Source organism: Gekko japonicus, unplaced genomic scaffold (genome assembly GCF_001447785.1).
Source record: "Gekko japonicus isolate JY-2015 unplaced genomic scaffold, Gekko_japonicus_V1.1 scaffold52, whole genome shotgun sequence".
In the NCBI taxonomy this organism is placed as follows: Eukaryota; Metazoa; Chordata; class Lepidosauria; order Squamata; family Gekkonidae; genus Gekko; species Gekko japonicus.
The window spans coordinates 1,358,768-1,372,039 of record NW_015168653.1 but is presented as its reverse complement, the minus strand read 5'-3'; the positions used below and the strand labels follow the sequence as shown (position 1 = coordinate 1,372,039).

Here is a 13,272-nt window from a genome sequence, read left to right as displayed (position 1 = left end):
ACCACTGGACTGTTAGGGGCCGGGGGGGGGCTCTGCAACTTACCTGGCTGCTTCTTGCTCTGACTGAGGGCTGCTGGGAGCAGGGGGGGGCTTGTTGCATGTGCCCGCCCCCTGGGCTCTTTACTGCCAGAGCTCCGCTCCTGTGCGCTCCTGCAGGAAATGATCCCTGATTCTGAGAGAGCCTGATACAGGTCACGTTGTCTACCAGTTACTAGAAGGCTTTATCTTTAAATGAACCTGGATATGGAATTACACCGTATGTTGAAACTGGTGGCAGCCTGTTATTGGTTTATTAGTACTTACAATGTCTTCAGTGTACATAGTGCTTTCTGGAGTTTCAGAAGCAAAAAAATTGGAGCGCTTCCTATCTAAAATTGTCCGTGAGAAGTCATCAGAGGGTTGGAAGGGAAAGATAATGATTCCAATGATAATTGGAATAATGATAATGAACAAATAAGAATTGCATTCTTTGTATCTGATCATGAGGATTAAGCAGGATTTGAAAGGAGAAATGGAGTTGTGATATGTTTTCAATGAAGTAGTTCCACACGCAGGGAGGATTTTAGGTGCCTTTAGGCATCTGGTAGAGGTAGAATTGTAGGACTAAAGGTTAGGGATATAATGAGAAGAAAGAGGCAGTTCAAGGCCATGGAGACTCTTGGAGGTAAGGGCAGCTGATTTGTTTGGGGTGTGGCACTAGAACTACTTTCAGCCCCAGTGTGATGTCTGTATCAGAATTTGTTATAGGTAAAAGGCCTTGTATGATGGCCACTTTTGCAAGATGTGGTGATGTTCAGTGGCTTAGATGGGTTTTCAAAAGGTTTAGACCAAGCTGTAGAGAGGAAGTCTTTCAGGGGCTATTGTCTAGTAATTAAAAAGAACTTCCAGGGTTTGTATAGCTCAGTGATGGCGAACCTTTTAGAGGCCGCGTGCCCAAACTGCGACCCAAAACCCACTTATTTATCACAAAGTGCCAACACGGCAATTTAACCTGAATACTGAGGTTTTACTTTAGAAAAAACAAACTCATATGTTAACTTAAGATGATCCAAACAAAGTAAGGAAAGCAATCCCAAATGCTTTCATTTACTTAAAATTATTTGGCAGAGAATTCGACACTTTAATGATGGTCTGGGCCTGGCTGGGGCGATGGCACACGTGCCCACAGAGAGGGCTCTGAGTGCCACCTCTGGCACCCGTGCCATAGGTTCGCCACCACTGGTATAGCTCTTGCTTCTCAGAGTTAGGTATAAGTGGGGGCGGGGCTGCTTTCATGTCCTGAATATGCATTTTGTGGAAGTATCTGCTTGGCTACTGTTGTAAACACTACACTTTCCTAAATGGACTTGGAAAGAGCTCCAGCTGGTCTTCTTATGGGCTTATAGTAGGATATCTGTTAGTACAGTCATTTGTAGACAAACATAGCACACTAAATGTAACTCGTTTAAGGCAGTTTTGAACAGTTTATTCCAATAATCTTTGAGGTGGTTTTATTTGATGCTTCTATATTTGATAAAGGCCATTTTAGTAATAATCTGTTTTTATTTAAGAATTCCATACTACTGTTTGTTCCTCCTTACTGTCTTGTCTCTGTGGTCTGATTTGCAGAAACTGGGGCATGTAGTTCTATCCCTGCGTTACATGTTCTACTAGTACTTCAGTGGCTTGGCCGAACAGTTTGATATTTCCCTTAGATTAATGTTTTCATCCTTTATTTTGACACAGTGATCATTGATGTGGCTCAATCTGCTATAACAATGTTCTAATATGTTCACTTGTATCTTGTATCTTCTGCAGTCTGTAATAGAGCTCTTTGTAAATAGACTGGACTCTGTGGAATCAGTCCTTCCATATGAATATGCTGTGTAAGTACAATGAAATCTCATTATTCATTTGATTTATATTGTCCAGTGAAGAACTGCTGTCTCATCTTTGTTGTATTGTCTTTCTTCGATTTAGTTGTTCGAAGCCATAGCATATTTTGCTAAATACTGCTCTTAATATTTGTCATTAACTTATTCAGTAGTAGAAATTGATTTTTTTTGGTACTGTGATTATTTTTTTTCTGAGACGAACAACTAGGTAAGATTCTTTTTTTTTTTTACTAGTGTTCATTGCTGATCATTGAGCTAAATATATCTACTGCATTGCAGAATCCCAGATGTGGAAAATGTGCCAGTAGGAAATTCAGTCTACCAGCACAAGGCAGATCAGTGTGACCAGCTGCACACAGCTGTATATCACATAATTATGTAACAGGTTAGGCAAATGATATGCTGGGGTGGGGGCATGAGCCCCGAGACAGTGACTAGGTACATTGCCATAGGGAAAGCAAAGTCACATTTGAGAGCTTTTAAAAAGTACATAGAGAATTCTGAAGACATATACATTAATTTATTCCTGTTAATGCAAGAATGCATCTTCATGGCACAACGGTATTTCCTACTGAAATGGCTGCGTGTGTGGGCATTTGAACTAGGCGTGCTAGTGCTTTCTAGTCCTCATATACATGAAGAGGTGATGTCATCCTCTGTCCACGCTATTGTTTTTCACAGAGATACTACTACAGAATGTTATGTCAGAACAGGCTCCATAATTTCCCCTTTAAATGAGAAGCGCAACACATAAGTCACTTTGACAAAGATAGCTTAATTTAAGCACAGTCATAACCACAGTGGTTTCTAGGCTGCATCCTTACTTGATAAGTTTCTTACAATTTTCCCATTTAAATTTTGTGGTTGATGTAGGCATAATAAAATCGAGCTTGTTTGCATCTCCTAAACCCACTGACAGTTATCATCTACTATGTGTTCCAAAGAGGCTAGCAGTTAATTCATGGATATATGTTTGTCTTGCACTCTTCAGACCATTCTAGGATTGTATTTCCTTAATCTGTTCGAGTGTTTTTAAGAGTTGCATACTGAAGTTAAAAAAAATGTGATCTTGAAGATTCCAGAAAGTGTTGTTCCTGATCCCCTAGAATCTTCTAGATTTTTAAATACATCCAAATTCTCTAAAACTTTGCGAAGAGTTCCAGCCCTTTCCATATATTAGATGAGGGTCTCTACCAAGGGTGGTATCTCACATTGCCACATACACACACCCTTTTGGAAATCCTGTATCCCCATTCCTCCCCTATGTCTCACTTTTGTCTCCTCTTTTTCATCTCACCTGGCCACAACTACTTCAGCTGTTGAGACTAGAGAGAGAACATCTTCAAGAAGATTTAATTTTCCCTTGCCACAGTAGCGGCTTTAGGTGATACTCAGCGATGCTAGCATGGCTGGAATTAGGTCCCCTCCTGGAGTCAACAGTAGCAATGCAGAGGCAGGAGTATGAGCAAGTGACAGGCAGGGAGAGAGGGAAGAAGCAAGTGAGAGGTGGATCAGGACCATTGTTTTGCCCCTTATATAGTAAAGCCTCAAGTATAAATGTCACTGTCTCCGCAGTTAACGTGTATAAATCTTTCTCTAAATTGTCAGGCATCCCTGCTCTCGTAGGTAATTGTTGTAACATTTGAGTGTCCGGAGTAATAAGGTCCTCTGGAATAGTAGCTTGATCAAGAGGAACATATCTATTTGATGTAGGAATATTATAAACTGTAGTTTCTTTAGTTTCCTTAACTGCAAAATAATCCTTTATCTTCTTTTGTTTGCTTGCTGGAGGAGGAGAGGTTGTATCTTCTGAGTCCCGAGCTCTCTTACTTCCTTTTGTTGAGTCCATCCCAGTTGTAGGTAGGCTGTAGGAGTATGTTCCTCAAATTAAAGTAAACGCTCAGAATGACAATTATTTGTTGCAAGCAACCTATTACAATTGAAGCAGAAGGAAAAGGGCTTGGGTACCTGAGGAATTAGAGTCCGTTCAAGTGCTGTTTTTTAGCACAAGCTGCTGTTTTCAGTAAACTTCCAACCTCCCAGGCTTATCTCAGCAATAAACGTAACGCGTCAGGAGAGGCCCGTAGGAGTGAGACTAAAATTCAAAGGCTCAGGAACAGTCGCCCCAAATAATGTAATCAGCAATAACAAGCGGAGGTAAATTATGTAGAGATAAAAAGTATGAGTAAAAAATACTCAAAGGAAAATAACTTGCAGAGCGTTGTTGATCTAGTGCTGCAGCCTCGGCGCCATCTTCACCTTATATAGTATGTCACCCTGTTATCCAAAATACACATTTGAAAAATAAGTGAAAAACAGATGAGAAGAGGTAAGGTTTCACCCTGCCCTCGCCTATCCCCATGACTCACCATGAGTGTTTTCAGGCTCACACATGTGAAATTCTAATAGTTATATGATCAGGAGGCTACAAACCTGATTGCTAGTGATGATTTCCCTTGCATCGGGCATCCAGCACAATAATCCCTTTGCAAGTTCTCTTCAGATCAAAAATTCGGAGGGAAGCGCTTGGTATAGCACTTCACGTGGGACTTTGGAAGAGGCAATCGATGCCACGTTATTTATTTCTAGCTTGGCACAAAGAGAATTTAGAGGACTGGATTGGAGGGGGTGGGGCTCTGTCCAAGAGCTTCCGAGAAGGCAGAAATGCGGTAAAACTCTTCTGCTCCTTTAAATCTCAGTGCAAAACAAAAGCCCAATCCTGGTCTTCTTCCAAGGTCCCAGTGAGAGGTAGCAGCAACAACTGTGACTAATTGCAGTGATAAAAGCTTTTAGTGCTACCTCAGTAATATTTAATAACTATCTCAGTTTTGCACTGAGATTTAAAGAAGCAGAAAAAACAATTTATGTGGATAAATTAACTGATGAGCATTGCGGGGAAATAAGTCGTGGTCCATACATATAGCAGAATGAGGTGATGACTCTCTGGCAGAGTATTGAGAAGGTAGAATAGACCATAACATGCCTTGCTGCAAATGAGGGGTTACAGTTCTCATAGTTCCCATACATTAATAATTGCCTTTGAGTGGCAAACTAGCACAGCATGTGAACAGATAGACCAGCATGTGAACAGATAGAAAGTCAGGCCTTTCCTGAATCTGCTGACTTTTTGTTTACGGGCAGATTTTACATGGGGGGTGATCTTAAAAAGGTGACTTACATTCTACTATGTCGTTTTTGCCTCAGGCTCATCAAAATCAGCAGAATTTAGCTCATACATAGTTGTCAGCAATATTATCAACAGTGTACTGTGCTCAGATGAGACATCTGATTAAAATATGCTTCAAAATTTGTAAGAAGCTCTAAATCTATGGAATCTTTTTTTTGCAAAAGATCCAGTTACATTCAGACTTTTGCACTCTACCTGTGCTGAGAAATTAGAAAATAATAATTTTACTTGCTTTCTTAGATTTGATTTTTGCCAAACAAGTGGAGAAAAACGCCCATCTGAAAATCTTGGGCAGGTATTGTTTGGAGAGAGGATTGAACCTTCACCTTATAAGGTATGTTCTTAATATTCAAAGACCATGCAGAATCTACAATTACATTTTAATTTATGCATTCAACTTGGGCAGACTATGAAAAGTGTTCTTTGATTCATAGGTCTGTCAATGGTTGCCAAATGTATCCCTTTCTGCAAACTGCTTTGACTGTGTAGCCCCGTTCACACGTTACTGTGAACACACAGTCCATGTACAGGGTACTCTTGATTTCTCTTTGTACATCCACTGAGTAATTCTTCTGTTACATTCAACATGTGTAAACACGTTTAAATACACATGTATCCAGGTACTGGTCTCCAGTTTTATTTTTAAAAATATATACATGTGTGCATTCACTGTAATGTGTGAACAGGCCTTCTGTCCCCTTTTCAAATTGAACCATTTCTTCTCACTGTTGGTCAATAAAAGGAAGGGGGAGCAGTGGACATGGAAAGCTAGAAAGTGTAGGGATGGTAATGGCCACCGGGGAAATCTGTTCATACATGCTCCTTAGTTCTGCATAGATTTCAGTAGGAATGATTTGCCTGGGGATGAGGCACAGTAACAATAGACTGTAGTAAAACTCCTTTCCTGAATTTCCTGAAGGAAAAGACCCAAGTTATTTATTTTATTTTTATTTTATTAATTCAATTTCTATACCGCTCAATCCCGGAGGCTCTGAGCGGTTTACATAGGCATATTATCCTATCTAGGGCCACAATGTATATAGGGGAGGTGAGTGCCTACCAGGCACCCTGCCGGCTTGTTCTTTCTTCTTCCTGCAGCTTCATGGTGGGTTTTATCTCGGTGCGGCTCCACAGCGGCTCCTCCTGGGTTGGTTCCATAGTCCGCAACTATGCGACAACTGCTGCACCGGCCTCTGTCTGATTGCTCCGGCCGTGTTATAGCAGAGAAGCGTGCTCTGCCTCAGAAATGGCTGTGTATGCTGCATAGAACTTGCTGCGAACTGAGGTTGAACTTGCTGCGAACTGAGGTTGAACTTGCTGTGAACTGAGGTTGACTGTTACTTGAGAAGTTCAGGAAGATTTTTTTTTAACTGGGTTCCCCGAATGACTTTGGGTTTACACCTTTCCCCAGAGTTATCTTGTGAGAATTGTGTGTTCAGCTGGTGGTGATGGTGTTACAATGGCTGCTTTTTAAATCAGAAATCAGTCTGGCGTCGGGGAAAGCAGAATTAGGCACCCATGAACTTCAAAGAGGAATTACATCTTGGGAGTTAGGTGCCCAAACCAGTCCCATGACTGGGAGGGATGAAGATTTATAACTGTGGGGTGGTGGCTAAGGGTGGGGCAAAAGTAAAACTTCAGCAAAATGTCTTGCAGCATTGGCACATGAATATAAAGAGAGCTCTGCTGGATCAGACCAGTGGTCAATCTAGTCCAGCATCCTGTCTCACACAGTAGCCAACCAGTTCCTCTGGACAGCCGACAACAGGGCATAGAGGCTGAGGACTTCCCCTGATGTTGCCTCCTGGCTCTGGGTTTCAGAGCTTTAGTGCCTCTGAACGCGAAGGTTTCCCTCAGTCACCATGGCTTACAGCCACTGATAGGTCTATCTTCCATGAATCTATCTTATCCCCCTTTAAAGTTGTTTATTCCTGTGGGCCATCACTACATCCTCTGGCAGCAAATTCTACATTTTAATCACTCCCTATGTAAAGAAGTATTTCCTTTTGTCTGTCCCGAATCTATTGCCCATCAGCTTCATTGGATGCTCTCAGGTTCTAGTATTTTGGGAGAGGAAGAAAAATTTCTCTTTGTCAACTCTCTCTGCCCCATGCGCATCATTTTATAAACTTTTAGTTGAATCTTTTCTAAACTGAAAAGTCCCAGACTCTTCAGCCTTCCCTCATAGGAAAGGTGCTCCAACCCCATAACCATCTTGATGCCCACCTCTGCACTTTTTCCAGCTCTGTGATATCTTTTTTGAGATACGGTTACCAGAACTGTACACAATATTCCAGATGAGGCGGCACCATAAATCTATACAGGGGCGTTATAATATTGGCTATTTTATTTTCAGCCCTTTTCCTAATAATCACCAACATAGAGTTTGCCTTTTTCACTGCTGCAGCACATTGGAATGACACTTTTTCCCTCTCCGTCTCAGCAAGTTCAGACCCCATTAGTCTATACTTGAACTTGGGATTTTTTGTCTGAATGCACATCACTTTACACTTATCAACACTTGCCACATAGTCACTCATCCAGTTTGTGGAAATCCTCCTGGAGCTTTTCACAGTCAGCCTTGCTTTTCACCATCCTGAATAATTTGTGTCCTCTGCAAACTTGGCCACTAAACTACTCACCCTAGTTCCAGATCATTTATGAAAAAAATTAATAGTACCAGCCCCAATACTGATCCTTCTCGGACCCCTTCTTACTGCCATCCATTTTGAGAACTGTCAGTTGATTCCTACTCTTTGCTTCCTATCATTTAACCAGTTTTTCATCCATAAGCGAGCCCGTCCTCTTTCCCCATGGCTGTTATGTTTACTCAGGAGTCTTTGGTGAGGTACCTTGTCAAAAGTCTTTTGAAAGTCAATGTATATAATGTCTACTGGGTCACTGTTGTCTACATACTTGTTCACTTCCTCAGAGAACTCCCAAAAGGTTGGTGAGGCAGGACTTCCCTTTGCAGAAGCCATGCTGCTTTCCCCTCAACAGGCTTTGTTCCTTTATGTGCCTAATAATTCTGTCTTTGATTACCATTTCTGCTAATTTGCCTGGGACAGACATTAGGCTGACTGGCCTGCAATTTCCTGGTTCCCCTCTGGACCCCTTTTTAAAAATTAGTGTAACATTTGTTACTCTTCAGTCTTTTAGTGCAGCAGCTGACTGGCCTGCAATTTCCTGGTTCCCCTGTGGACCCCTTTTTAAAAAATAGTGTAACATTTGTTACGCTTCAGTCTTTTAGTGCAGCATTAGAATTTAGTGGTAGGTTACATATATGAGTTAGTTGATCAGCTATCTCACATTGGAGTTCCCTAAGAACTCTTGGGTGTATGCCATCAGGACCTGAAGACCTGCTAGTTTTAAATTTCCCAAGTAGGTAGGTCTAGAACTTTATCTCTGGTCACCTCAGTTTGTCTCAGTTCTTCAGACTCCCTTCCTGAAAATAGTGGCTCTCACATGGGTACATGCCCCACACTTTTCACAGTCAACTAAGAAGCAAAATATTTATTGCGCTTCTCTGTCATCTCCCCATCTTCTTTTAGCAATCTCTATAGTCCTTTGTCATTCAAAGGCCCAACTGCTTCTCTGGCTGGTTTCCTACTCCATATATATATATATTTAAATGTTTGTTGTTTGTCTTGATCTGCTTAGCAACCTACTCCTCAAAATCTGTTTTTTGCATGTCTAATTATTGACTTGCGTTTCTTTTTCCAGAGCTTGTGGTCCTTCCTGTCTGATTCATTGGGGCAGATGTTCCTCTTTTTTAAAAGGAGCCTCTTTTTGTAGCATCCTTGACTTGTGTTGTTAACTAACCAGGCCTTCTTTTAAATTTGGCAGTGCCTTTCCTAACCTGTGAAATGCATTCTGTCTGGGCTTCAATTGGTGTAGTTTTAAATAGCTTCCAAGTCTCCTGTAGGGATTTCACTGTCTTGTGTTTCACTTTCAGCTTCCTTTTAACTAGTCCCCTCATTTTTGTAAAGTTCCCTCTTTTGAAATCAAATGTTTGAGTTTTGGACTTTAGGGGTAACTTTCAATTGGTCTGAATGCTGAATTTAATAGCATTGTGGTCCCTGTTCCCAGTTGATGCAACAACTTCTAAGTCTGTCACCAGGTCTTGAGACCCACTGAGAACCAAGTCCGAGAACACTGCCCCTCTGGTTGGCTCTGTGACCAACCGTTCCAGTGCACAGTCTTCTATGGTGTCTCGGAACCTCCTTTCTACAGCATGACTTGAGCACGTTTACCCAGTCAATGTGAGGGTAGTTGGAGTCTCTCAGTATAATAACATTATCTGCTTTAGCCCTTATTTCCTTCTCTATCTCAAGATCAACCTCAAGGGTTTCATCAGCTGTATGATCGTATAGCCTCACTGTCAAGCAACCCTTAGGGCCTGGCATTTCCATTCGTATTGCTTCTGTTGGGGAGTTAATTCCCCTGGTGTTTTCTAACTTATTAGATTCTACGCCCTCTTTGATGTACAATGCAACAACTCCCTGAACTCATCCCTCTCCTGCCTATAGAGCTTATACCCAGGAATCACTGTATCCCATAGATTTGCCCCATTCCACCATGCTTTTGAGATACCTACTCTATCTAAATTTCCATTGAGCACCAAGCACTCCAGCTCCCCCATCTTGGCTTGGAGACTTCTAGCATTGGCCTAAAGACATTTATAACATGTTTCCATCTTCAGTAGTTATTGCCTCCCTCGGCCCCTTAGTTGCCTCACATGGCCCTCATTTGCCATTCTATCATCACTCCCAAGTTCTATTATGCTCTTATCAATATTACCCTGGCCGACTGACTTGTCCCGAACAGGAGGCTCCCCAGCTCTTGTTGGCTTTCTCACCAGGATTAGTTTAAAAACTGCTCTGCCACCTTTTTCATACTAATTGGCAATAGCATGGTTCCCTTTTGGTTCAAGTGAAACCTGTCTCTTTTGTACAGGTGCCACACTTAGTGGGACTTTTTTCTGAGTAAACATATTTAGGATTGTACAGTCTCTTTACATTGTTCTTCTCCCTATAAATAGCCAGCAGGTGGCTGTGTCCTACTGTCACTCAAGTTTCTGCCTTTCACCTGCCAAACTGTTGTTAAATAAAATTGCAGCAGAAAAGAAAAATCAAGGTGTTGAAAAAAACTTTATTGTTGTTCTTTCTTGATCCCAACACGGTTCACCTATAGCAGGGGTGTCAAACATGCGGCCCAAGGGCCAAATCAGGCCCCCAAAGGGCTTCTATCAGGCCCACAGTCGAATTGGCTGTCTCCTGCTTCTTCTTCCAGTTTGGCTGCTGCTGTGTCATTATAGCTTGCTTTGCCAGACTCTCTCAGTCACTCAGGAGTGATAGATAGTCAAGCTTCTGTTCCCTGCACTGGCTGAGCCTCCTTTCTCGCCTCCCCACAGGGGGAGGGAGGGAGCAAGCCAGAGCTTGTTTCCTGGCCCAGCTACCTCAATCACACAGGAGAGAAAAGCAAGCCTTTCTTCCCTTCCATTGGCTGAGGTTCCTCCCCAAAGGGAGGGATGGAAGAAGGGAGAGCTTGCTTTGCCAGACCGACACGGCTGCCCACCTTGATCTATTTAACAAGTAGGCACTGAACAAAAAGTAACCCATTTTAAATCAATCTCGTCAAGAGCTTGGAAGCTAAGTAGAGTCGTACTCAGATGGGAGCAGAACTCTGAGCATGAGATTTCTGTAGTGAATGTCAATAAATCAAAAGTAGGTTTGCAGCTTATAGATACACATGTGAACAGCATACTCAAGATTGCAACAGCACAGACATTTTGATGCAATAATTCAGAGCAAGAGGTGTCAGTTATCAAACACTGTTAAATAAACAAAATATTGCAAGAGCGCTAATGTTTTAAGCATGTTTTTAAGTAAAAAAATATCTTTGTGTTTGTGTCCTTTATAAAGTTTATCTCTTTGCTACCTGGCATTACACTTTATGACACACATGGCCCAGCCCAACAAGGTCTCATTTATGTCAGATCGGCCCTCATAACAAATGAGTGCGAAATCCCTGACCTATAGCTTCCTCAGGGGATCTTTTATAACACAAGCTTCCAATCATATCTATAGATGAAACACGTTGGGATCAAGAAAGAATAACAATAAAAAGTTTTTTTCAACACAGTGATTTTTCTTTTCTGCTGCTACTGCTGGTGTGGCCCCGACTTCTTAATAAAATTGCAGCCACTTTCTTTCCTTCTGAATGCTGACTCTCTTTTCAGCTTGCTGTTGCAGGCAGTAGTACCTCTTGGTAGGTGAGGGGAGCTCTTGGTCCTAATCAGAATCACAATAATAGTCTCTGGGTTCATTAAGATTTGTATTAAAGCCACCTGGCTATCTTGCAGGGCATTTTAAGAAATTGTTACTTCTAATGCAAAGTTTCCCTTGTTCTAGCAGCAGGGTGCTCGTGGCCAAATACTGCAGTAAAATGATTGTGTTATACTTTCATTTTAGCAGTAGTTATTATTGGTGTCTATTAGGATTTGAGTCCAGTGGCACTTTTAAGACCAACAAAGTTTAATTCTGGGTATAAACTTTTGTGTGCATGCACACCTCTTCAGATATCTTCTTCAGGTGTCTGAAGAAGTGTGCATGCACATGAAAACTTGTAGCCAGAATTAAACTTTGTTGGTCTTAAAGGTGCCGCCGGACTCAAACTTCGTTCTGTTGCTTCAGACCAACATGGCTACCCCACCTCAACCTATCTCCAATTAGAGGTTCAGCTTGCAGTGATCATATTACTAGAGTTCTTCTCAAGATCCAGCGTAGTCTCTACTGCCTAGTCTTTCACTTTCTTTTTAAGAATACATGAGACTTCAGCCTTTGCCCTGTCTCTTCCTCACTGGTTTCTGGCAAGGCAGTGAAGCCTGGATATGCTCAGCAATATCTAAAACCCACTCAGACATTATTTTGCGTGTGCTTGAGATGTGTCTGGCAGAGTCCACCTTTTAGAGGGGGCAACCCCGGCCGAAGCCTTGGTTGAAGTTCTGCTGTTACCTTAAAAGGAGAACAAACACCCGAACAGCTTTAAGCAGCGTTCCGGTTGTGATTTGATTTCACTGGTTGGCCGAACTAAGAGTAATGCTAGATCTTGGGGTTTGTTGTCCACCTGTGGAGTTATGATGAAACCACCCCTGGAAATTGCCTTCTATTTGGTGTTCTTCTATTAGTTTTGTTCTAGATCGTCAAGTAGGTTGAAGAACAATGTGTCAAAGACTGTTTACTCAGCTGATTACTGTTTATATTTCTCAGTTTATGTTTAAAGCCGAAGAGACATGCAAACCTGTTTGTAAAAAAACATATCATCTCAATGTACCAGAAGAGAAGCAAAAGCTGGAATTTCTGAAAAAGAGCATGCTGCTGAATTATCAGCATCACTGGTGAGTTACCATTTCGTTTTTAATGTTTATAATCTAGTTTCAGTAGCAAATGTAAAATGTCATTGGCATATATGCATTTCTTGGTTATTTGAAATTACAATAGAATATATGGGGGCCCAACAAAAAAATACCCACGTTTGCCCAAGGGTGGCTGCAAAGCTGGGACTGTTTCTACCCTTGCAGCCATCCCTAGGGATTTAATGAGAGCCCTCTCTGACAGTCTCAGTAGGTGACACTCTAATCCCTGTGGGTGGATGCCATAGCTAGACCAGTGGGTTATGGAAAATGCCATCCTTCTGCTTCCTCCCTTGTTGTTTCCCCTCCACCACCAACCCTCCCTAGGGGGTGAGAGCTCATTAGGACAGCCAGCTCTCCCTGCAGGCCAGCTAATGCATGGGGAGGAGCCATTTGGAGCTGAAAGCCCACGGAACACCAAGGTTCCCCAATCGGCTGGGGTTGAGGGGGTGGAGCCTTGGATCAAGCTGGAAAGCTGATTGTGGGCATCTGGGCTTTGAATGCTTTGCCCTCCAAACAGCTGGTTGATAGTTGCTTATAACTACTGAAATGTAGAATCTTTTTTCTCCTTGAGCAGCGCACAGCCAGAGTTCAGCTTTTATAGAAAAGTCTCATTGATGTCTCTGCAAGAGAATTCGGTGCATGTTTTACCACTTGAATCGAAATGCCTCGCATAAATAGGTCTGCAGACCAGTTCACTCAGTGATTACTTGCATTTCTGGGAATTCCTAATTTCAAGCGCGCTTAGGTATAATAAGTCATTCCCAAATGACTTCCGAAATAAAACGGGGGAAGTG

General features: G+C 42.1%; 1 protein-coding gene across 1 annotated transcript in view; it reads left to right on the top strand.

Moving 5' to 3' along the window:
- TM9SF2 (transmembrane 9 superfamily member 2) overlaps positions 1–13,272 on the top strand; it is a 44,553-nt gene that overhangs the window by 1,832 nt on the left and 29,449 nt on the right. The window contains exons 2-4 of the mRNA XM_015415101.1: positions 1,798–1,865; positions 5,302–5,395; positions 12,333–12,460. Of these exons, the coding sequence (XP_015270587.1) occupies positions 1,798–1,865; positions 5,302–5,395; positions 12,333–12,460 (290 nt within the window). The remainder of the gene's footprint in view (positions 1–1,797; positions 1,866–5,301; positions 5,396–12,332; positions 12,461–13,272) is intronic.